Genomic DNA, 26,496 nt, shown 5'->3' with positions numbered 1-26,496 from the left:
ACAGATCAGATGTGTTGCAGCATCATGGGCCTGTGTATTCCTCAGTGGTTTTCTGACCCAGGGGGTTGGGGGGGGGGCTGGGGGGGTGGCAGGGGATTCAATTTGCTGCAGTATGATCTAATCTGAGTCCTGCCGGGTGATAAGCTCTGCTGGTACAGCTGGCTTTTCCATGGTTTCCGGAGGTAAGAGAAATAAAGCGCGGCAATAAGTAAGTTTAGCCGATTGATGTCACTCAACGGCTGATAGGGAGTGTTGTGGGGCGAGACTCCGGAGATACACGGGATGATCTAGAGCTGACCTTGGGCCGCAGACAGCTCAGATAATACTCCGTTTCAAAGCTCACCTCTTGGGATCGCTTATGCACCAGCGCTATCCTACTGTATACATGCGTTGTGAGGCCCGAGCGCATACCATAAGCATGGCCGTCTGCCCTCTGCCTTTGAGCCGAACAGACTGTCAAGGTGTCGTGAGAGACATGATATATTGTCGATGTCATTAAAGGGAGTCGACCGAATGGTAATATGAGAAAGTAGTCCTTTATCAGCGACAGTGGATCCGGTTCTTTATCCACAGCAAACAGTGTCTGAGATGCGAGCGAGTGCTTGGCAGAGCGTGTGAATCGTTCTGAATGTAGATATTAATCAGGATACGGTGTTAGACAGCTGCCACCCTGGGAGCCCGCAGCTCTGGTGTCAAATCCCCCTTCAGTGATCACAGAAGGAGAGGGATACTCTGCTCTGGGAGTGCGCGTCCCTGAGCATCACACAGTTCGCGACTGATGTTTTGGCAGATGCCCTTGTCAAAAAATATCATAATGCAAGCTGCTGGGGCGAATCAGTATGCAGACCGATCTCCTGTGTATATGGTACTTGACAGAGGTAGCAGATGAACATTAGAAGCACCTACTGTGATGCTGCCCAATGGGAATATCAGTCCGATGTGCAGTACGAGAATTATAGGCGGAGAGTAACTGTGGCGAAGGCTAATCGTGCCAGTGGAAGACCAGAGGAACAGGAAGAGAGGCAGACTAGAAAGTTGATAGTCTTGGCTGTGGGGCAGACATTAATTTAGTGGAGGTTTTATGACCACATACTGATCGATAGCACATCTAGATGGAGTGGGGGGCCTTGGGTCTGGACTTAATTGTTCTCTGTGCTTCTCATCACTTCAGATTGCATTTGAAAATCCTTCCATTCATAGGCGGGAGCGAAGGGTTAGACTTAATTGCCTTCCATGTGTGGCAAGTTAAGAGATTAAAAGTTTGGCGGGGACGCAGGGAACCAACACATTTACAATCCCGATTTGTCAAAGCGGTGCTGATAAAAACTGAGGCGCTTTCAAACACTGTGGGGAAAAAAAAAAACTGATTCTTTTTGTTTTGAATTTATCAAGGGCTCCTGAACACACGGTTACAACTACAACGTGTTTATTTGCTTTACAAAGGACACCTGATATTTGCAGGTGAACAATAGCACATGAGTTACAACAGGATGAACTCCCACTGCTCGCTGTAGAATTTAATTGACAACAGTGGGGACCCTCTACACACAGAAAGAGTGTGTAAAAATCAGCTTTCAAACACTCCTTTGTGGGTTTATCCTCCTTGATTTCATGTGTCGGAGTCGTGTGGGTCTGATAATTACAACTGTGCGTCGTTCTGTTTTTTTTGTGGAGAACTGGTTAATGAATGCCATGAGCTGATCAAGACGATAAAGGTGCAAAATTAAAACACAGTCATAACAGCTGCTTTGATATATACGAAATATCTGAAGCTGTGTGGAGTTTTAGCAATGCATGCAGTTCTCAGAGACAGATGAAAAAATACAGTTGTTAGGGCAGTTAAATCTCAACGGTGGAGGCTAAAGAGCGACAGTTCTCAAGTTTTTCAATGAATAGTGCAATATATAAGAAATTACCACCTGTTGATCTCATACTCCAAATAAATAGGGGCAGTGTATCACCACAAGTAGCAAACTGCAACAAACTGTATTCTGTTTGTGACTGTAGCTACTGTTAGCTGGTTAGGTTAGCCATAAAGCTAGCTGGAGAGTTGGTGTTTACACCACTAACAGGACCTTCGGACTGCTGGGAGAAAGAGGATTTCAGGGCTGGGGCTAGCTAGTTAGCATGCAACTTTCAGTGGTTCAGTAGATATCTGCTGCATGAACATAGATGTCTTTGACATAATGCCAACACTGTTAATGTACATTCTATTGATGATGATTATGTTGATGGTTATTTTTTGGATGATAAACCAAAAACTCCCTAATATGTGAAACAAAAGAGGAACAAGCTGGTCAGCATGATCACTTCAGTAGATATCTCTACAGTCCAATATGCAGACTTAACATACAGCACTCCAGTTTATTCACATATCTTACATATTACCCTGTTAAGCAACTGTTGATGAAAACCTAGCCTAGCTAACCTGAGATCAGAATGTCCTTTTAGCCTGAGTCTATCAGGATAGGCTAGTTCCCTAAACTGCTTACGTTAAAATGACCATGAACACTATGGCCATAAATTACTGTGAATAAAAAGTTATAGCCTTTTATAAGTTTGACTGCATTTATATTTCATCTTCCTGTACCAGTAAAACCACACTCTGTGGCAGGATGGAAGCTTCCCAGACAGACCTAATGGACAGTCGCCAGCTTGCTGCATCACGCAGTCGGCGGTAGCAACTGCAGCCTGCGAGAGTAACTCTTCCTGTGCGAAGTGTTCAAGCTCTAACTAAAACTCCGATCTGCTCATTTAAACAGAGTGTGTGAGCCTAGAGTGTCTTGGCGGGGGTGGACTATGACACACAGAGACACACTGACACACCCAGAGAGAAGTAGAATAAAAAAGAGATGACTAACCTAACCCACCTGAGCTCGGCTCACAGGGATCAATGTCCTCGTCGTCGCTCGGACACTCGGCTGATGCCACCAGCAGGTCGTCTGTCGTCTGGAAAGAGAGAGAGGCACACAGTGGAGCGGTGAGTGCCTGAAAATACTTAGCAGCGTCAATGGGGTAAGATGGCTCTGGCTCAGAACTACCAACAGTGATGTTTCCAGGGGGTTAGGATAAGGAGAGCAGGACAGATGAGATGTGAATCCAGACGGCTACACTGCAGGATTTGTCTGTCAACACGGTCGTATGCTGCCTGGCACAGCAGCAGCTGCTGCACCGCTTCCCAGGCACCGCTAACCTCACAGAAATGAGATCTGATTATTGGGGAACGGCGGAGGCTAAAGTTCACAGCACAACTGTCAACAATGCTTGATTTGTGCTTCAATGTGTGGCTTTGTGCAGCCCTTTAAAGGATCGTTAAGAGCCATCACGAAACACCTCTGACATTTAGAGGACAACCAACCATGAAAGCTGAAAAAAAATAAAATAAATATATATATAGAGATTGGAAAAGAAAGGGCAGAGCAGCAGAGGCTTAAATCAATATGTTTTCTTATTTCTTTCAATGTGATTCAGTGTCTCTTTTACAAAATATGCATCTGGGATAACCCAAAACCACGCCATATATATCTAGAGGTGCTTCATTATTCTGCTGCCACATCTACTCGAACACCAAATCCATTCCAGACTGTTTTTTCAATGCACTTCCTCACCTGCCAAACACGATACATTTTACCCTCTTGGAAATAGGAAAGGGCAAACAAAAGAGCAGAAAAAAAAGTACACTGTAAAACATTATACTGCAATGTTCTTTTATAGCCTTGCTCCAGGCCATTTGATCAGCTCTGCGTTTAAAGGTCATTTCATTTAAGCATGGCGGCCCTCTTCAGATTTTTTCGGTTTACGGAGCGCCGCTAAGCAGAATAACCTTCCGCTATATATTTAGCCTTGCACCTCTACTTATCCTTTTTGTGCTAATATTTTCAAATCCTCAAGTGCACGCCTAACGATATACATTGTCCAGAATTTCCCATACTCTGGGGTATTTGTGAGTGTGTGTGTGTGTGTGTGTGTGTGTGACAGTCCCAAAATTGAATTAAGAAAGACGGGTAAGTAATGCATTAGGTCTCAAAAATGAAGATGGACCCGCTGTTTTATTCAATTTGTTCTATTATTTCTCTGATGTTTGACGGTGCATCACAATATATCTCCAAGTTGGATTAGTATTGACTCATCTTAAGGAAATTAAAGGTGATGTCATTTTGCTTAACATCCATTTGGCTCGCATATAATGTGATTTTATTGTGACTGTAACATCGTTTTGACATTCTAAACACGGAACCAACATCATCTTTACATAATAGACCTGGAAATGATAGATCAAAGCCATTAAGGGAGTTGCGGTGGAGGGCTGTTTTTGGTACATCTGTGCCGGGTGAGGCCCGGGGAAGCCGTCCAAATGTAAATTTAATTTGCTGTGCATGAGGCTGATATACAGTGTCGGCCATCCAGATGGCAAAACCGCCGGATCCTGGAGTGCCACATCCATCACTTCAGCCTTGTGATTTGTTTTTCCTGGCGGGAGATCTTGACACTCTGCACTCACTGGCAGAGGTGCGGGAATCAAGGAATCAATACTCCCTCTCTCTTCTTCCCACCTTTCCTCTCTCTCTCTCTCTCTCTCTCTTTCTCTCTCTCTCTCACTCAACCTCGCACATCCCTCTTCTCCCCTCCCTCTCCTTCCATCGCTGTCCTCCAGATTTATTTGCAAGCCGAGAAGAGGAAGCAATGTGATGTGGGTGTAGTAGATGTAGGTTAACTCCCCATAGAATAACCTGAGTGGAGGTGTGCTCCCGTTCATATTTATATGTTTCTTTCTCCACATGCGGGTCAGAGAGCTGCAGCCTGAGGCCTTACACTCCCTCGCCATGCTGAGATCCAATAATGAATATGGATATTTGTTTATCTCTTTACAAGAGAAGCTTTGATTTTATAATTAAAGGTTCAGACATTCAATCCAGCGTTTTAATTTAGTTAATGTACAGTTTAAAGCTATGATCTAATTTTGGCTTTGCTTGTATAGACAGGAAGAAATTTATATATTTAGTTCTGCGTTATAAAATTGTCTCATTCAGTCTGACCTTTAAAAATCCACATTATATGGGCTGACTATCGTGTTTTATCCACAGGGATCTAAATAAATGTAATACATACAAAGCTGCTAATAACTGAACATAACATGCTATTTATCACATCTAAGAAAAAACCTGGATGGAGGTTGGGTAGCAGCCTAGAATAGGCCCCATTAACTTTTGGCATGGATCTGGAGAAAACCAGAGACAGATTCAGGAATTTCTTCCCACTTTCTTAAACACTACGTCTGGATCCAGGAGATTTAAATATGTTTGATTTGATTGAATTAAAGGGAAACACTGGACCTGTAGTGGAGGTATGCGCTCTACAGGGTGCCACTCTTGTTATATTATCGATTTATTGCACGTCTTCTCCTGTAAAATCATCAATGCACTGACATGACTGTAATCATTGCCTGTAGTGTTTACATAAGAATCAACCAACATGTAAGCCAACACGATGCCAAATTGATGCAGAGCTCTCCCTAAGACTATATGCCTCGGGCGCACAAGTGTTTTTTCACATTACATTAATTTTTGATTGTGTTATTTAATTTCACTTATGATTTATACATTTTTAAAATACTTTTTCACATTCCATGATTCCTATGAAAGGGTAATGAAAGGATAATACTGTATATTTACAATATATCTTCGAATGAAATGTATGCATCGTGACACACCTTCTGTACTTGTGCATTTCTTTAGCCAGGGGTTCCATGAGAGGATTGATTTTTGATTTAACCTTTACTTTGAGAGTGAGAATCTCTGATACCACCCTCATGTCTGTGCAGTCAGTGTAATTGCAAAACTAGCTGCCGGTTAGCTTAGCGACCATAGACCATAGAGACCAGCAAGACCTGTCTCTGTCCGCAAGGATATTTGTTCATCTCTTCACATGAGAATCTTTGATTTTAGAATCAAAGGTACACACATCATGGCCAGCTGTTTATGACAACAACATTTGATTAATTTGTTATATAATCAGTAGCAAAAAAATATCTATCTTTACACATAGACTGAGACAGGAAATGACGATAGATACTTTCACAACGCTATAATATGTCATACTCATTTCCCCCCCAAGGACAAAGGCTGTGCATAGATCTGTGTAACCATGGTGCAGTTGTGCCTGTAAGCCACCTCCACGTCCAATCTTTCTTTGATCTTATCAAAATATCAACCCTTCTGCTAGACTTTTTAAATGAATCTTGTGTGGAGGGTAAGCCTCTGAATCAACACCAAAATGAATTCACATGTTACCGAGCACCGGTCTGCCAGCCGGTATTAGTGTGTAGGTCAACATTTTGATGTGGTCGCGACCTGGTTGAAATCCAATAACATTACCAATTCATGGTGTCCCCCTCCAACGCTTGGCTTCTTTTTCACCCGTGACAATTCAATGTGGGCTATGTGAAGGGCTTACCATGCAATTTAACCACCGTGATGAAAACTGACAGGTAGCCGGGCTGGGATGTCTGAAAAGGACACTGGAACCTTAGGAGAGATCTCTTCTAAAGTGGCCATTCTAAATAACACAAGGTATGCATTCAATGATTCTGAGGTAAAAATAAAAACAAGGTTTCTTGAGCTAAACGGCACCTTTTCTCGAAAGTTTTCCAACAATACTGTATGTTTTTGGGGAGGGTTCGTTAGCCTGGCGGAGTCAGGTTTACTGATGCAAAGAGCATCATGCCCACAGGAAAGATGCTCCAATAGATAAGCGTATAAACAAGATGTACCTATAGTTCATTTTATGAAGGTACTTTCGAAAATGCTAACAGCAAAGGCTCGGGGCTTGCAAAGCGTCATTAATCTAGCGGTAAAGTGCTGAAGCCATGGTGAACCTACAGCACAGCTCATTTATCTGCTTCTGCTCAGAGCAGCAGAGAGCACACTCCTATGAGATCTACTAAGAAAACCTGGGGAGACAGCTGGGAGTGTGGAGCACACAAAAAAAGTGGAAGGAAAAGAGAAAGTGTAGACAGAAACCTGCTTTTAGTGTTCATACAAAATGTATGAAAATGTTCATAGTTTCTGAGCACAGTGTCATTTCAAATACTTTAGGCCTGAGAGCGGTTTCACATGAAACGACACAAAGGGAATTCTTAGCAGACCTTATAGAGAAGTAAAGCTATTGACTGACCTTGGCTCGCGCACTGATTGAACCATCAAAGAGGATGTGGACCAGGAAATTCCAACCTGACTCAGCCAAAGGCGCCCTGGTGCTTTCTTTAGCACTGTCACGCTGCCTTTCGATCTCTGAGGATTGATAATGGTCCTCCTTAATGAGATGTCCAGGCTGAGCCGCGGTCTGCATGTGCTTTGCTAAAGCTTAGTCAGCAGTCTCATTCCGCTGGACACCAGGTTATCTACAACCCTGAAAACACTTATCTGTTCCCCACTAATGCTCAACTACACAACGCCCCAATGCCGCTCTCTAATACGTACCTGCTGTATGGAGGAGGTGGCTTTACTATAATGCACTACATTAGTACACTTCTGCCCTAAATGTATGTTTTCCCCTCCTAATCCCTGGCTGAGACAGGGAGGGGAGGGCCGCTCTACAGAGAGGGTGCTGTGTGCTGCTGCCCAGGCGCTCGGGAGCAAGAGACACCTTCGCTGTGATAACCTGTCGGCATGTCTCTATGGAGAGCTGGGGGGGTTTCACATTGTTTTCTCTCTGGTCTAATTTGATGAATGCTCTCTGGCACACAACATGTCTCTTTGGAGACAAGCTGAAAGTCAGGAGGACACTGAAGGCATCTGAAGGGTTTATCCGAAGCATGCCTCTGCTGTCCCGGTAATGTATTCCACCGAGGATGCTTGCTGTTTTCTTTTGCCTTTCTGCTCCCCTGTCTTTTTTTCCACAGGAAGCCCTGTTTTTGTCCAATATGAGCTCTTGTTCCGCAAAGCTGTTTCTCTCGTCCGGACGCCAATCGGTGACAATTATAACATTGATATTTGTTTTACTCAGTATCCATAATCTGTTATGTTGCTCATTAGGATGTGTTGCATTTCCCTGATTGAAAAATGAAAGAGAAAATGTCTTGGCTCCGTATTATCATCAGACACAAAAAGCTCCCCCCACGCAAAGATGGACAATTTTTCCTCACAACTTGTCCTGATCTTTGTCTGACTACGCCTAAACCTTCATGTCCGCGACCCATATACTCACACCGCACACAATCCATGAGATGTAAGCGTGCTACTGAATAACTGTTCCCCACAGGCTGTCACTATTTCCAGACCAGACCACACGGGGAAGAAACCACTGATACCAGATGTCGACCGGGCAGAAGTCTCTCCAGCACTAAGCACTAAAGCTGTCGTCTGAAAAATGTAAAACCGCACTAATTATTTTGTTTTTCACATGTCCACTGTTATCTGTTAGATCATCTTGATCAGGGCTGCAACTAATGACTATTTTCATTGGCAATTAAACTGCTGATGATCATATTACATCATCAATTAGTTAGGTAGTCTCAGTTCTATAAAACATCTGAAAATATTTAAAAAATGTCACAAGATGACCTGGAAATATAAATATTTTCATTTTATGTCTAAAAAAAAAAAAGACTGATATATGGATTCTCTAAATTGCTGGTGACTAATTTAAAGACACAGTGCAATTTTGGGAGAGAAAAAATGAACAGGGGAGAAAGATCTTGACTGACAGAATTTTATACTTCAATTAAATAAACAAACTCTCTTTGTTTTCATGAGTCATGACAGAACAAACAAACTTAAAGGACAAAGATTCATAATGTTTTACTTTGTTTATATGTGGCGGACCCTGCCACCTCTGTAGCTTCAAACAGTGTTCTGGGGACGTTATTTTCCTCTGAGAACAACTTATTAATTCAGGTATGGACAAAAAAAAATGTCTGAGACTGTATTATTGCCTCATTAAAAATATAAATATAAACAGTCTGAGTTTGAAACTACAATGTGCCCCTTTAACAGTTAACTGATAGCTGCAACTTTAGTCTTTAATGACCATCTTTTATTCAATTCCCACCTGTATTTCGGCCCTCCACTGCTAAATTTCATCTGTTTCTTCTTTTTAAAAGTGTAACCAGTGGTGTGAAAGAGAACATACTGTTCTATATTGGTGAAAGTAACCCTGACAACCTATACAAGGTCAAAGTAAATATATGGGTTATAAAATCAAATAATCAACAAGAGCAAAGCCAGAAAAATCCCTTACTGCCACAAGGTTGTTCCCACTGTTCTCGGCATTGTCCTCATGTTTCTTTTATTCCCATTATCTCCTGATAATCCTGGATAAATCAAAGGTCTACTCAGGAGTCCATTCTAAGCCAATACTTCGGCTAAAAATGGGTTATTGTTATGTCTGTAATTGGCACCAGCCCTTGAAGCCAAAGCTCTGACTGCCCCTAAAAGCAGGGGAATCAGTATTCTGTATGTGTCCCTGCTCAGCCCATGTGCCATTATTTCTCATGCTGCCCCTGATTTACACTGATAGTGGCCTGCTAGTGTCCACATCTGACCAGAGTTGTGGTCTTGCACAGACTAATTGGGAGGAGTTTTGTTGTCCGAAGCTTCACTCTTGCAGCAACACATCATTAATGTGCCAGTGAGAGAGCGAGATAGAGGCGGGCGGTGGGTCAGCGGATAGAAGCGGCTCATGGTAAGACATGGGATGAATTTATCCATGACAGCTATCACACTGCAGCAGCAGCAGCTCTTATCAGAACGCCTGATGACATCCAAGTATATAACTTAGCACCCTGGAACTAGGTCGATGTTGATGAATAATTTAGTCCCAGATGCTCAATAGATTCCAACTGAATAATGAAGGCGTGTGGGCCTCTAAGACTGTGAGTTCAGCTCAGTGTATTGCCTGGCCTTCGCCCACACTCTTCCTACTGCTGGTCTGCCAAGCTGTCAACGTCGTGGACTCACACGGATACAGACTTCAGCAGGACTGCGAGACAATGGAGCAACGCTACCGGTATCACAGCTCAACTATGCAACAAACTGGTGCTTTTAAATGCATAAATGTAACGTGCTTATCGTGTTCAAAACATCTTGATTCTCCGGGCTTTTTAACAATTAAAGAAAAGCTCTGGCGCAAGGCGTCATGGTGACACGACAGACTGCCACTGCGACTCAGCCGAGTCTGTCTGAGAGAAGAGTGATGAACAATAGGGAACAACCAGCAGGGTAAAAATGGAGATATTCTCCGCGGTGTCCTCGCTGAAGAGGATTTACATCACATTCTGCAGTTCTCAGCAAATTGATCAACAAAGATTCAAAACAGGCTGTGCCGCAAAACATCAGCCAATAAACAAACCAAAAATATATGCAAAAGAGCTACATACGAGACCAGGTGCTTCAGGACTGTTGAGATGCTGCTGAATATGTTGTTGAAAGTGTAAAAAAGAGCTTCTCACCAAGCAAGTTCTGTTACTCAGTCTGTAATACTGCACTACGTATGTCCGTAGACAACATAGTTCTGCAATGATAGCATCAATACATGCATGTTTGCAAAAGAAACACATGAGTCATCTAAATATCACCCAGTTTGACCTTTTTGATAATAACTACAAAAGTATAGAACGCTGGGAATATCAGAGGCTCAGTAGTCTTTTCATGAAATGACTGTATTGCATCCCCATTATTTTATGATAAACGACACCGTTGTCACAACAACAATCCTGACTTCTCTGACTTCAGCAACATCAGTTTAAGAACACAAAAACATGAGGTCACATAACAATTTTTACTGCTCGAAGCTAATTACCTGAGGCATCATTTTCTGCATTGTGTTACTCTGAATATAAGGAGGCCACTGAGTGCATCCTGAAGGTAGTGTGATTCTTCACAGCACCCAAGAATTCATGCAAAAAAGATGCTGTCATTTCTCAAAGGAAATTAACACTGAATAATTGGTGCTTCTCTCTGTTTTGACTGCTTGTGTTCGCCGTAACGTTAGACCAGCCACAGCGGACAGCTGTTTTCACTTGCTAAGTTATGAGACACCGTCCCTTTTGGGAGAAAGGCTTTGCTTTATTTAAAACGAAGCAGCTGTTGCTGCAACTGGACCTCAGGCAGAGTATCAGAGTGACATTAAAAAAAGAATGGTCGGAGGCTCTCCATCTCCTCCCCTGGTGCACACGTGTTCCTGTCTCGCCATACATCTTCCTCGAGGCTTAAGTCACGGCACCCAAGACGGCCGAACAAGGTGCTGGGAGGCAGCCTGACACACCTTCATCACAGTGCGCAGTGGGTGACACAGACAACACACAAGCATGGCGAACATTCCCAGGCTGACTGGTTATTTGCATTACAACGAGACCCATAAATTTACTTCACAATTGGAACCTAAATGTGCTTATTACAGAAAATACTAGTCCTGTTGTGCGTCCAAATGTTTGCTGAAGTGCATGTCTGCAGAAGAGGACTGGATTTAATCTCCCTCTTTTTTTAAAGGTATAATGTGTGACAAAGCAGGATTAAGTGAGGGATGATGGCCAACGAGGGTTCTGGCCTCCACATTGTCCATTCACTCCTGATAATGGACACCTTGATGGCCACTATCCTGCTCTTACCAACATGCCATGTTCCCATGTTTACCTGCTGAAGAAAAAACATATGACCATTTTTTTTCATGCGTTTTATGATCAAAATAAAGCCATGACCCAGTTTCCCTAACCCCTTGAACAGATATTACAATCCCATAATGCAATGGAGACGTTGTGCAGTACTCCTTAGAAACAACTTAGCAACGGGAGATGTACTAGTCCAGTCAACAACAATAAGAACTGGCAGTCGCTGCCGTCAGTGGATGAATGTGTGCATGAATGGGTGAATGTGACGTGTTGTAAAGCGCTTTGAGCGGTCAGTAGACTGGAGAAGTGCTATAGAAACGCAAGTCCATTTAACAGCACTAGCTAGCGAGCCAGCACACAAATCATTAGCAAGACCGTCACAAACAAATGGCTGTCCATGTGTACCGTTGCATGCAGCCTCGAGGTACAAGTTGAGAAGCGGATGGGAAGTGAGATGATCGATTGTGTTCACATCATTCCCGCTCTTTGTGAATGATACCGCAACCCGTCAAAAAACGAATTACAGTGTGTTTAATTTTTACCATATGCAGAACTGTGGTTGCTGGTCATGTAATACTGTGCATATGAATTTTGTCACTGTGAGTCAGGGACATGAATATAGTAAAAAAAACAAAAAAAAAACTGCAGACGTAGCGCTGAATAAAAACAATACGACTTTGGAAAGAGTGAGCAGTGACAGGTCAATTGCTAGCATGGTTGCACAAGCCCAGAAATGAAAGGCCGCATTTGAGAGCGTGATACAAAAGGAACAGGTGGGGGCTGATGTAGGAGGGTAAAGGTGGACTTGTACAAGAAGATGGGGATACGAGGTAAATACAGCGCTGCTCAGGAAATGTGCACATGCCTATGCCCTCGTTAAACGCGCTGGCTCTCGGGGACCTGAGAACACTGCTGTGTTAGGACTCCTTTTTATGTGGCTGCTTCAAGGCGCTGCTGCGCCGCTTTGTAGACGTTCCTCAAGTGCCCCTCAAGACCCCGTTCGACTTATTTTCCAGGAGCAGTGGCCTTAATGCAGATTCAACATTTAGCACCGAGTATGATGTGGCTCCGGCACCAAGTTAAAGGAGAGTTGTTCGGCTGGCTGCGTGGGAGGAGACATAAAGTCCACTTCCCAGTCAGCACCTGCGTCACACTATCACCATGTCAGTCAGTGACTCAGAGTGAACCATGTGTGACTGGTGCCTAATTCGGCCTCGACTCGAGACATTCTGTGTGGCGGATGACACGCAGTTGATATTTTGACTTCTGATCAAGCATGGCGCTTATTATTTATTGCTGGGGACGTATAAATAATGTGCATACAATATGGACGAGTGCCTGCAGTCACCTCGCAGTGCAGAGAGAGTGCTCGTTGAGCTGCTGCCATGTGGAATACAGCTTCTAGCAGATAACACCGGAGAGAGCTGGATGCCTTCTGTTAGCTACATGCTCTAAATGATAAAATCTTAATATGAAATTCATAACACTATCTGGCTCCATCTACCTCCTACGCTCCCCCTTCTTGTTCTCTCATTTCTTCTCTTCCTTGCCTTTGCATAAACACTGCTCCACAGAAGTATATTACATGGTCGACTTTGTCCCTCCCCTTTATCCTTAGCTTTCACACTCCTTCAGATAAATGAAATCTGTTGGCATTGAGGCATTTTTCCCCTCTGGATGCCCTGATATTTTTGTTATCTGAAATCGAATCTGGAGCTCTGTGTGCGTCTGCAGCTAGCCCTGGTAGTAATCTGGCCTGAGAGCAGGGAACTGCCCAGGAGGAATATCATACACTAAGGATAAGCTGTGCAGTGAGGGAGGAATGACAATTACCGGAGAATGGCTTGTAATCATGCCGCTTTCTATCTAAATGCTAACATACAAACACTCGTCATTTTGTGGAAATGGCTCCGTGACTATTCTTCATTTGCACTTTCCCCTCAAATCTAAAAATAGACGACAAATCTAAGAGTGTGGCTGTGTGTGTTTTTGAGAAAGACAGAGAGAGATAGAGAGAGAGAGCGACAGAGCGAGCGAGACAGAGAGAGAGAGAGAGAGAGAGAGAGAGAGAGAGAGAGAGAGAGAGAGAGAGAGAGCAGCGGCAGGAGAGAGATGCAGCACGGCCACAAATCGCTGTCTTCCTGACTTTACCTGCGTCTTGACATGCAGTCCCAGTCCCTCATCAGGTGACAGGAACAAATTTGTCATCCTAATATAGATGCCATCACTGCCGAGATGAATGTACCCGGCCTAATTCCCATGTGTAACGTTTGCAAAAACATGACATGAGGAGAGAGGAAGAGCAGCTTTGCCCTACACCAGCAGACCAGGTCGCCTGTAGCTCCCACAGAGCGTCAGCATAATCAGATTCCTGTCCTCCAGGTCTGGATGTGTCATTCACAAAGGTCCGAGCGCGACCGCCATAAACTAATGAGCAACACTCTCATTCAGCGGAGAGGAATGAAAGATATTATAAATAAAATTCCGGGTGGAAATGATGCAGAGGCTAAATCGTGCACCATTTATGAAGCCTCTCAAGTAAAATAGATTATTTTATCACTAATCCGTCCCTGTGGCAGTGACAGACTGTTTAGTCCTGTCCTTTTTGTCTGGACCTGCTATCAAAACTGGTCTTATCTCCTTTTTTCTCTCTTTCGTCTTGACATTGAGCTTTGGACAAAAAGGGTTTTATTTTATTTCTTGAAAGTAAAGTAAATCAACATTTTGGGATACTACGCTCATTTTGCTTTTTCGCCGTGACTAAGAAACTTACACTGACACCAGTTTCATGTCTGAATGCGAAATATGAAGCTACTGCCCACAGCTGAAGACTGGAAACAAAAGGAAACAGCTAGCCTTGTGCCTTGGTCTTCAAGCGAGGTGTGGTCAGGTGCACTGACACGCTTTCACTCTTATTTTATGATTCGAGAGGCCACCTTATTTTAAACATCTCTGTGAACACAATAATGCCCATGTAACAAATGCTCTGGCACATTCAGGCAGCAAATCTAAAAGCGCTTATGCTTTGGACTATGCGCCAAGTGTGTTTAAATAGCGCCCAGAGAGCAACATTTCTTGTGAATGCAGAGTTCTTTCTCCAGATTTATTTAAAGATGTAAAGACATGATTATAGACGCATATATTTGTTTTTTTTCTCCCTGTTCATTTTCACACATTCACTGTCACCTACCTGCCGTGGAAAGTAAAGTAATCTCTCGGAATTGGATTTCTAGCCAGAATCCTTTTCTCCATAGTTGTCCAAACTAAACCACAGCATCCCTGTGGTCCCCAAGACGAGGTGTAAATGCAGTCACTTGTTGAATTCCTCTTGTTGTCTAGTAACCTCAGAATCCACCGTAAACACACCTCGTTCTCTGTATGACTTGAACAGACCAATAAACTTGGCAGTGTTTCCCCTGGTTGCCACTCTTTATGTTAGGTTAGGCTACCGTAATTGGCTGTTGGCTGAAGCTTCATATTCACAGTATCAGACATGAGAAGCTAAACTTCAGCAAAACAGCAAATGTTTCCCAAAAATGTCAAACTATTTATCTAATTTTGATTCAGATTCATTTCACAAGCATTTGCTTGCTTTATTATCGAGTTATATTATTTACCCAATGCTATTTCTCCATTACTCTCTGTCTGTCCCGTACATTTGCTTCATTTGCTGGCATGCGGATGCCTTTATTTCATTTCTGTACCTACTGGAATCTGTTTTACCTTAATCTAATCTATTTGGTAATGGCATTACTTTATATTATGTTCCTTCCATCCCTAAAAATGCCTTTACAGTACTTGATCTGGTGCTCAACATCAGAACAAGATGGCTGCTCCCCGCATTGAACCAGCTACGTTGAGATGTGTACAGTGTGATTTTACTGAATTAAAATAACTCTAGATACAGATTCGATATATAGACATTTATTTACACTCCTCCAGCCAAGGTCTTCTAGTTATTAAGTTTTCCAATGTTCTTTTCAACCATGTACAGTGCATTTCTTTTTCTACAACTGGAGGGATAAACTATTAGTTTCTCTGAAGATTAAAAAGAAAATTATATGTTTTGTTTTGGTGAAATATTTTCACAGTGCTTCTATGAAAAATACACAGCATTCACCTGCCAGTTTTTGTCTGACTATTTCTTCCTGCTATTGAGGAAATTATAAAAAAACAAAAAACAAAAAAAAAAACTGAGAGCGTGCAGCACAGCTCAGCGAGCAGTCGGCACAGAGCTCACGTTCATGAATGTCAGGTATAAACCGGCTGATCGCAGAATATTGCAGGTGGGAGCCGTGTGCTGTAGGACAAATTGTATCTTATGTTCAACAGTTGGCCCAGGACTGTATTTTGTTTCTACAAATCATCACAGCAAATGCCCTGAGAGACAACAATATGGTCCATAAAACATGCTGTAAAGCTGTCAGTGTCCACTCGACGAACAATCCAACCCTTTATAAAACAACATTTGCACTGCGTAGGTTTCATTCTTGTCTTCCAAACAGACTTGGTGGGACAATCTGTAGTTGCCTGTAATGCTGCCAGGAGTGTGAAACCCGCAACGATGCCGCTTTGTTGACTGTCTAAATAATATCTCTAAGTGTGATAAACTTGGCAGTGATGATTTTAACAAATTAAGGAAGACAGATCCAAAACAGCTGCTGTCAACTGTCCAAACATTCCAAAATTCATCACATCGCACTCGACGACACACACACACACACACACACACGCACACACACACACACTGGAACGTGTCCGTGCCTGCCAAGGTGGACTGGATCAGTGAGTCGCATGCACTCTACATGTACGAAACAATGTTGAAGGGCAGCCTCCATAATGGCCCCTGGTGAGGCTGAGATGATGGATATGGTCTGTCGCTGCGAGTGAACGCCGCGGGCCCGGGGCCACCGCAGGTCTACCGCGTTACCTCCTTTGCCATCTGTCAGCACTGGGTGGGCACAAACCCATGACCAGGCCTGGGGCAACGCACACCAGGACCACCTAGAACCACACACACACGCCTCACTTTAGGGGCCAAGGTGGGGGAGGTCAGCGAGGCACATAGGTGGTGCACAGGAGGGCTGTCCATCTACATATCCTGCGCTTCAAGCTGTTTCTGGTCTGGTAAGACGAGAGATTTCCATTGTAACACATCCAGCTGCTGGATAATACACTCCGTATTTTCTGTTTCATCTGGTTAGAAGGCTTGTGACACCAGCCGTTTTCATAAGGGACAATAAATAGAATACGACCAGAAAAATCAATAGTGCACCTGTCAGTGAAGTGCGCCTCTCGAAAGCTATGCCCTCTCTCTTTTCTGAAGTTCACAGTATCTCAGTAGGATGATGGTCAATCCCATATATCTGCATTGCAGGGGAAATCTTATCCCGAAGATGTTTTCTTTCCGTGAATAATTGAAGGCACCACAACCTCACAGGGCACTGACACTCAGACTAAACACCGCAGTATGTCTCCGAGTCAGTGAGACGGTTTGGTTGATTATCCTCCGACATGACTGAACTATTGCTGATTAATCCTTCTCCCTGTTATGATGTGGTACATCGCGTGTTGCCCTCATAACCTCTCACTGCGCTGTGAATGTTTTTAATTGGTGAGCTCACAGAGGTAGAAATGGGGGGGGGGAGGATGTCTGGTTTTCATTTTTTAATAAGATCTAGATGTCTAGGTCTAGATGAGTTCCGCTTGGTTAACAATGTGACAAGCAATACCTATTAACACAAATATGAAAAAGGAGACAAAAAACCTGTTCAATCATCATCACAAATCAGTCATTTCCAACTGAGCTCTACTCAGTGCAGCAGTATTAACGACGGAAACCTGGCTCCGACTTTACCCTGCGAAGACTCAACAAAATAACCTTTTTGTACTAATAGACTCCCATGTGCAAAGGTAACACAGGGACATGGAAAATTAAATAATCAAAGGAGTTAAAACACTCACACATGCTTAACTTGCGGAGTAAAAACACAAAAATGTTGGTAAGTCTAATGAAATGCAGGAAATGTAAAAAAAGGAAATGGAGACAATCATGATGGTAGGATTTCACTTTCTTCATGGCAATGTCATTCTAACAGGAAGTGGATCCACATCTGTTGGAGACAGATGTGGAAAGGCAGGCTGCGTTTCATTTAACCGTCATGTGAACTCACTGGTGGCCCTAATTGAAAACAATCTACCTGCAGCCACCTGGTTTCCTTCAGCTGTCTCTATGACTTTCCAATACAAACAAAAAGCAATAAAGCTGTCTTTAAAATAGTCCATCATGAATTTCATGATGGATGCAGCGGTGAGAGTGGTGTACATATGAGTGGTGGTCCCACAGCTGACACCAGCACAAACACAGATGGGTAAAACTCCTATTATTATGAGTTAAACAAACAAAGTCAACCTAAGCTTTTTATTCTGCAATAAAATGAGCGGGGACATTAATTTTTACTGCCAGCTACTCAGACTACGGTCCTAGCTTTTTTGTGAGATGCTCGCATTTTGTCCATTAGTTGATGAGAGAGAAAGTGCCTTTTGAATAATTGAGTGCCTGCCTGTCAATCAAAAACAACTTACTGTTCTACTTTGAGTGGTCTGTTGCTTAATAACTGTAAAATTAAAACTGACCTGGAAGGAAGCCGATGACCATTTTGCTGTTAGAGAAGACGGACAAGATATACACAAAATGGCTAATCTTGTAGAATAACAAAGGCAAGCTGGTCGGTGTATGTGCATACTGGTAATGTAGACTCACAACCAGATCTTTCTTCAGTATAGTGACTTGCCGTCATCAGAAGCTCCGCTTTTGTTTCCACTGCACTGTCCTGAGTGAAAGAGGTGGTTTGCAACATGGCACAACACCTCTGTTGATAACGCAGGATGTTTGTTTAGATGAGCACTGCCGGGAAGCTTCTTTCAATATACAAAGAATATTCTGATTCAGAAATTCTAGCTTGTTTGCACAATGTTGGGCAGGGCCTTAATAGTTTAATTACATTTGCCGGTAATGTTTAGGAAGCATTTGTGTTCTCAAAACTGTGTGACGTTTCCAGCAGTGAGCTATTTTTTTCCAGTAAGTAGCTCCAGCGCATTTTGTATTTGTTCTTGGGGAAATCAAAGCTCGGAAATGATAGAACCACCTGATTTAGGAAAGAAAGCAGCAGCTGCTTGGAGTCAGTCTTTGGCAGCTGCCAGCGCGTCTTGACCTGACTGACTCTTGAGAGCTGGACACCAGGGAGTGAGCTGCTCTGTTGCTTGTCTCTCCCTCTTTTTGCCTTTTTCATTCTGTCAACTTCCAGCAGCAGGTTGGGCCCTTCAATACATTTCATGATACTGACATTTAAAAGTCATCACAAGGAAATGTAAAAGAAAATATCTATTAATGGCAGTTTGTGGTGCTAAGGTTAGCGTCTTCACTTGTGTGCCAACCACAGCATAACAATGGTAAATGGACTGCGTTTATAAAGCACTTTACTAGTCTGAGCGTCTACTCAAAGAGCTCCAACCTACCAACCCTCCAATCGGTTGATGACTGCTCTACCTTCTAAGCCACAACCGCCTTTGACAATGTTGGTCCCAGTTGTGCCATACAATGTCACCTTGTCAATGACATACTGTAGTGGAAACCTCCTGGTTTGTCAAACCCAGCGGAGACAAGGCGAAAGACTTATTTGTACAACTTCAGGTTATTAAATTGTAAACTCACCACTAGTTCCACTAGTTCTCTGATGTTTGGTTTGTCTGGTCCCTGGGATGATGCAAGCAACTGCTCCACCTGAAGTTGTGTACAGAGCAACAGATCCCAAGAGGGGCAGAGGATGGTACTGAGTGGTGGTGGTTCGTCAATGCTCTTTTCTTAAACATCACCAAGTGTTCGAAAGGCTTTCCACGCATCTTAATCAGCCGCTAAAGTTTACCTTGTACATCTTATAAAATGCCCATAGATATGAAAAAGTGGTGCCGGTACTTGGGATAAGAACCTTTTGGAAGCTCCAGCTACAAAATAACAATGGCACAAGTAGAGACTAGACTAGAGACAGTAAAGACTAATGATGAGGTGATCATTAGAATAGGAAGCTGCAGGACGGGTATTTTGATGATGGTTATTCGATTGAGGCTTTCTTACATTAGAATTAGAGAGAAAATGTCAAAATATAAAAGTAGGTATGATTCATCCCGAACTAAACGAAGATTGAATCATCCTTGAACTCGAATCAGAATGTGGCATCATGGATCACAATTAAAGAACCTGCACTGCATGTGTGCAGTTGCCTGAGGAGAGCTTAATACCCGAGATAAGTCTCAGGTCTGAATATTGATGCATGCAGGATTAGTATTAAATCTAGGCAGTGCAGACTTATTGCAGTCTTAGCTTGTAAAACAATAATCCCTACCACTATCAAGACAATCACAACAATGCCTCAAGGTAGTACAATAAAGAGACATAGCGCGTTGATGAATATAAGAGGAGAGAAGCTGCAGACTGAGCAGTTATTGGGTACTAAGTTGCAGGAGATTTTTCACCACAAGATTACTGTGACACTAAGTTTATTATAGTGTGTTTGTAAGAGACGGCAAGGGAGGCTGGTAGGTATCCAAGCACTGCACTGAAGGTGTAGCAGTGCAGCATGTCAAATCTTCGATTATCCCAGTGAATTATAGAGAGGCCAGGTTTCTGCCCCTCGTCTCAGGGACCAAGACAAACAGAGCCACTACAAGCCAGTTCAGCTGGAACTGAAGCATGTGCTGTGAGTGCAAATGAAATGGCCCACACAATGTGTTTTGAATGTCCCTCACTTCCCCTCAATGGCCATTACACCCACCTTACCTAGGGTTAATTCAGAAATAGTGGGGCCAATTGGCTATTTGGTGGCAATGATGTGACATAGCGGCCATTCATTCTCCCTAGGAACAGGCTATAATCTGCATTTCTTGAATTTCCACCAGCAACAAGGTATAACACAGAAATGGTACTCTGCAATGAGGTTATGAAAGAAACAAGACAAGCATAAAACACCATATGAAGTGAAATGACACTTGTGTTTAAGAAATACAAAGACAATGCTACTGAATTACTACTGAAAAAATGGGGGTTATCTCACATTCGATATTCAGGGCCCTCAGAGCAAGACTTTGATGGTGCTCTGTGAGCACCACCAGCAGGTCAGAGGTTTAACTTCTTCAGGGAGAGAGCTTGACATGTCACTACTGTACTGTGATTAACAGACTTTGGGATTCCTCTGACTCTTCCTTGCGTGCCACTGCGAGGTGAATACATATTAGACTGATTTCATGGAATTTCCCATAGATATTCAAGGGTTATACTTTGTATTTAGTGCTGGTAAGCAACAGGTGAACATATTGAACATTACCTGCTTAGCAATGGCATGTTAGCATTGCAAATGTTATTGGCATGGTAGGAAGCTGTTTGATGCTGCTAGAATGACTGTTGACTCTGACATGTAATAGTAATGATAATACAATGGACTGTGACCTGTAGCTCCTCTTTGACAGCAAAAAGGCAGTGAGAGGTATAACCAGAGTGTCTCGGGGCTAGAGGGACTGGACAGGCTGGGTGCCACCCAAACCTAGCGTCCACCTTATTCCTCGCCCTAATCTTACATTGGGCAAATTATGGGCACAACTTCCCAGGCGTTTCTCTGTTTTTTCAAGTGATCTGTATGGCATATCATTGATTTATGAAGATCTGGACTACCACTTTATCAGTCGAATACAAAATACACTATAATTACTAAATGACTTCTAAAGCCTTAAACACGCCCTCGGTGTGTCAGTTATGAAAATGCTTTGTAGCATTATTCATAATCATTTCCCCGGTAACCACCCCCATGTGAGACTCTCCCAGGAAACTTGTGGATACTGTTCTAGTTTGTCTGCTACATTTTACCAAGTGTCAAGTCAATGAGTAGTTTCTTTACTGGTATATCATAAAAGAGAACTAAAAATGACTGCTCTGATTGTTGTTATCAAAAAGTAGACCATGGCTATAAACACTGACTGAGACGCTCAACAACAATAATAATTCTCCGGCATTAATGTTTATGCTGCATAAGACTTTATCATGTAACATTTTCCTCCTGAAGTATTCCGTCCTTGTGTCAGTACCAACTTTAGAGGATGTTCCTGCAGACAGCACTGGTGGTGGATGGCAGCTTCACACTACGACCACTCTTGAGATTTATATACTGTATGTGTGCTGGCCGGGCTTGATAATACAGAGCAATGCAGGTGAGGATCCATCACTGTCAAGAGCTCTCAATGGCTCTTCTAGATAGCAAGCTTTCGTCTTTTTTTCCCCCTCCCTTCTTTGCTGGGAGGGTAACAGCTACATAGGCCGCTATCTCTTATCCTTGAGGGGTTTTGATTAAGCATCACCTGTTATTAAATGCTATCTTTCTACAGCTCGATATTTTCCTTCATTTCGTCCACTGGCCCTTTGAAAGCTGCAACTAACAATATGTTTTTGCACTTGCATTGGTATCTAATTCTAACATTGCAATAATATCCCACACTTGCATATTTGCAGCAGCTGTGGTCAAATGTTATCTCAAAAATATGAAAACTGTCTCCAATTAGCACAAAGGAAGTGCAGTGGAGGTCTCTAGTTTTCTCAAACCGCAGTATAAAGGAGAGAGGTGAGTCGCTGGCTGGTCCATTGTTTGTGAATGCATACACAAGTGCATTATGGTTTAATTGGATGTGACTAGGCAGCACTATAGAGAGCAGACACTTCATTAAGACATGACAGTCAGGCCCTACAGTAAGCTACCTCCCCCGCGTAGGGCAGGAAGCACATAGCAGAAACAGCCGCTACAGAGAGTGTTTGACACGGAATAGCACAGTGTAGAATCTCTCAGTCAGGAAACCTCTACACATGATCAAATAAGGCAAAATCAAGGCTAGGACTCAATATTTTTCACTATAGCTTTATCTGAGTGGGTTGTAAGCCCTGGAATTGAATCAATCCAATTATCCCTTCAGCAAAAGGAAAAATCTAATCACTGTTAAAATAATCATTCTGACTCATCAGTTTTTTTTTCCTCTCCCATGGTGCATTTCTTTCTTGATTAGGGCCAGTGTGCCCTAACATGCTAATGTCCTTGTTAATAAAGCATGAGTGGACACCCAGTGGTTTGAGGAGAATGACATTAATGTAATGTTACCCATAAGCCAAGGTCCACAGTATTCAATAACAATGTAACCTCAGTTGAGCATTTAGAGAACTTTTTGATAGGGCACCTGAGAAGGCAGAGTCCTCTCAGACACTTCAAAATCATTACACTAATTATGATTAGCACAGGCTTTACCCTCGAGGAGACAAGTGGGCCACAGCAAGAAGACACATCCTAAATCTACAGAGCCGGCGTGACTGAAAGATTTAATTTGCTGGCATTATGACTGTGAGTATGCGGTGAGAGACAGTAGTGTTAGTTGCATACTTTATTTTTTATTGACGGCATGCAACAAGAGTAATCAGCTATCAGACAGTAGGGGGGGTTATCTTACATGTAGGCAAACTGATTGGATTATTGTATCAAGCTCTGTTTCATTTAGTCTACTATACTCTCATCATTACAATCCTGTCAATCAGTTTATTCACAAAAGTGAAGGGGAAAAACAATTGCATTTTCCATGTTTCTTGTTTCTTCTCTGTATTTGGTGTCTTGGTTTCTGTCAAAAATATGTAAAAAAAAATATTTAAAAGAGCATTATGTAAGAATTTGTTAACAAAATATGAAGGAATAACAGTTTCGTAGCAATGTTGTTTATGTGTTGTATTGCAAAGCATGTCGTGACCAGCAATCCCTGGTCTCACCTTTAAACCAAATTAATTAATGTATTTTTTTTTTTTTTTTAAATCAAAAATCCTTCCCATATACACACAAACGTGTCCACTCAAACTTTTGGGGCAACTGTCTATGCCTGCCCTTCCTATACAACTGCTCTTAATGGTTTTAGCTTGCACAGCAACACCATACATAAAAGGTATTTGTGTTAAGTCATACCTCAAAAAGCATTTCTTATACCATAATTCCAAGCTGATCTAACAAGGTGGTGTAGTGGAAGCCAATGCTCCTTTATAGCTCTGTATGTGTTAAATGCTTCATATTCCTCAGGATGCACTAAGCCATGCTCACTTTTGGAGTGATTTAATCATATTGGAGGGATTTTGATCAATATATATTTTTGCCCAATATTCACCCTCTATCATCTCCTTGGGGAATGCTTTGCTCTTTAGCTGCTAAATGCTCCAATATGTTCGCCAGCTAGTCAGTAACGGCTACGTCTCTAAAGCTCAAGAGAGCTGAGGGAAGGCTGCTCTCATGCATCCACCGTTAATATAAAAAACATGATTATATCCACTTGAAATATCGATATTGAAAGTAATGGGTACTTACAACAAGTGAATTAAAGATTTATGTGTTATGAGTTTACACCAAAGTGCCTTGACCATAACCCCCCAGTGTTAAACAGGCCTATTAAAAGGTCTTAGATTTATTCTTCATTGGATTCTGTGGCACTCTGTGACAGACTGATCTTCATTTTCTCGAAAAGCATTTTCACCAAGCCTCAATGGTTTGAGCCTGATGCTGCCCCCACCACCGCCCCAAGTGTGAGCCATTCCATTTCCAATACGGCGAGCCATACTAAAAATGTATGTGTCCCTGTAATATAAGGCTCTCAGGGTATAAAAGCATTCACTGAATTGCATTCGCCATCAGAGGGGAAATGGAACAGCTGGACAATCATTAAAATGCTGACTATTCAAGGGAAAGGACAGTGAATGCACCATCGTTTTTTTTTTACAGGGGCCAGGCACCATGTCTTTGTAAGTGTAGTGTCCTGAGACAGTAATGTCCTACCGCAGGAGCTCTCTCCACGGGAAGGTCGTCACGTTGAATCAAACTGAACACACTGACATCTCCCGATGCACACGTTCCTGCATGCCTCATTCATCTCTCCGCCTACATCGCAGAGCAGCTCTTTGAGCCGATGACCTTTTTTTTTCGGCATGAATGCATTAGATAACACCTAACCCATCACTGTTAGCCTTGACTATTCTCCCTTTTCCGAGGCTTAAATGCCACTTTAAGCACAATTTTGCAGCTTACCCCAAAGGTACAGTATGTGCCCAAATGTATTCTTCCCAAAAAAATCATTACAGTGTCACCGCTAACCTGCCTGAAGCCTCACCGATACGCAGTGGCACCACCAGAATTTGAAAATCTTGAGGTGGCCACCAAAATGTGACGGTGGTGTTGGGGTGTTAGCATTATCCAGTGAATAAACAAAGATTTCCTGCTCTTGTTTGCCTGGGGATAGGGTGGGGGGTTGGACAACAACTGTACATACCTGTAGACTTGAGTGCAACATGGTAAAAACTGTTAAAGATTAAACTGTTAAGCAGAATCGGGTTAGCATAAACCTCAAATATCAAATATCCACACATCAGGTCACATATAAAATAATAATAAAAAATAAAAAAAACGATGTAAATTATTAAATATCTCTGTAATAAAACTGCATTTCTAAATTGCAACGGCCATTTATATCACTTTATTTCTCTCCAGATAAAAACGGCTTGGAAAAGACGGGCATCCATTCTCATCAAGCCTGTTCCTTTCTGCCAATCTCTTGGTTCCTCACTGTCAATTTATAACCCTGCATGGAGCTGCTATATAATTATAGTATATTGTCTGATATTTCGCCTGCATTACATGCTTCTGCAACGGTTCAGGAGCCATGCTGAGTCTGAGAGAAAACCATTCCCCTGGATCAATATTTATGATTATATTATTTGTCAGCATCTGCGGACCCTTACACAAACTGTTCTGATGGTCTCAGGTCAGAGAGAGAGAGAGAGAGAGGGGACAGCCAGTAATGTGGGTCTTTACTATTGCTGGGAGTTTGTCACTTTATAAAATGAGCTGTAGCCTGACCAGTCTGCTGCACTGAAAGAAAGGAACTTGACATTTTGTTTTGTTGGCTTTGAATGTAATTGAATTTTCCTTAAGATCTATGTAAAAAGCTTCAGCATGGCTTCATACTGTAGATAAATGACATCTGCAGTTCAAGGCTTCTTGTTGCTTTCTGTGCAGATAAAGGCCCCAAGGTAGACATTTGAAATGAAATATTCAACCGGGTTGAAGAGCATCATTTGAGTCACTTCTAGACAATGAAACCAATTAACATTACACGCCTTTGAGGACACCGTTTTATTTACCAATCCTTGAAATGGATGTGTGTGTTAACTGTTGTCTCTGTGGAACTGTAATGACAGAAAAAAGTCTTACAATCTGTTGAAAAGGGAATTAAAATCAAATCACTTTTATTGTGCGTATATTTCTCAGTGTGAAGTTAAAACCCGCCCCCTCCTGGAGATGCTCTAATCTTCCTTTACCCAATCCGATTAATCCAAAATGAGTTAAATCCAAAATGATTTTAAACTATATTTGTAAAAGCTGATTAACACTGATTAACGGGTCATTTTAGTCTACGAGGACGTCAATTACTGTGTATGATCTCCCTGCAAAGAACTGAATGAGTATTTGAATTTCTGATTCACATTTCAACTAATCTTCATGATTTCTATGTTGTAACTCAGCAATTTCATTTCACTTAATCAAGGATTGATATCAAGTCTTACCTGAGTTCTTATCATTGTTAATGCACTGTTATTGTCTGCATAACAACTGAGGCACATGTTTGTTGGTTATCAACAAGGCCGCTTTTTGATTGTTTGCTCAGGTTCACGATTTCCTGCGGGCTATGGAGCTTCTGTTTTTGTTTTGTACCAACAACACATGAAGGCATTTCCTACGTTCTGACTATTCCCTTTGTTTTGATACAATTTTTCTTAG

General features: G+C 42.4%; 1 protein-coding gene across 41 annotated transcripts in view; it reads right to left on the bottom strand.

Annotated features, from left to right (window-relative positions):
* LOC119033764 (neurexin-1a) overlaps positions 1-26,496 on the bottom strand; it is a 271,561-nt gene that overhangs the window by 12,576 nt on the left and 232,489 nt on the right. For 29 of the 41 annotated variants that reach the window (XM_037124252.1, XM_037124276.1, XM_037124260.1 and 26 more), the window contains one exon: positions 2,862-2,949. In XM_037124252.1, coding sequence (XP_036980147.1) covers positions 2,862-2,949 — 88 coding nt within the window. The remainder of the gene's footprint in view (positions 1-2,861; positions 2,950-26,496) is intronic. The other 12 variants (XM_037124255.1, XM_037124295.1, XM_037124278.1 and 9 more) reach the window with 1 other exon arrangement.

This window comes from Acanthopagrus latus, chromosome 15 (assembly GCF_904848185.1).
Source record: "Acanthopagrus latus isolate v.2019 chromosome 15, fAcaLat1.1, whole genome shotgun sequence".
NCBI classification, from domain to species: Eukaryota; Metazoa; Chordata; class Actinopteri; order Spariformes; family Sparidae; genus Acanthopagrus; species Acanthopagrus latus.
This window is presented reverse-complemented; position numbering and strand designations above follow the sequence as displayed.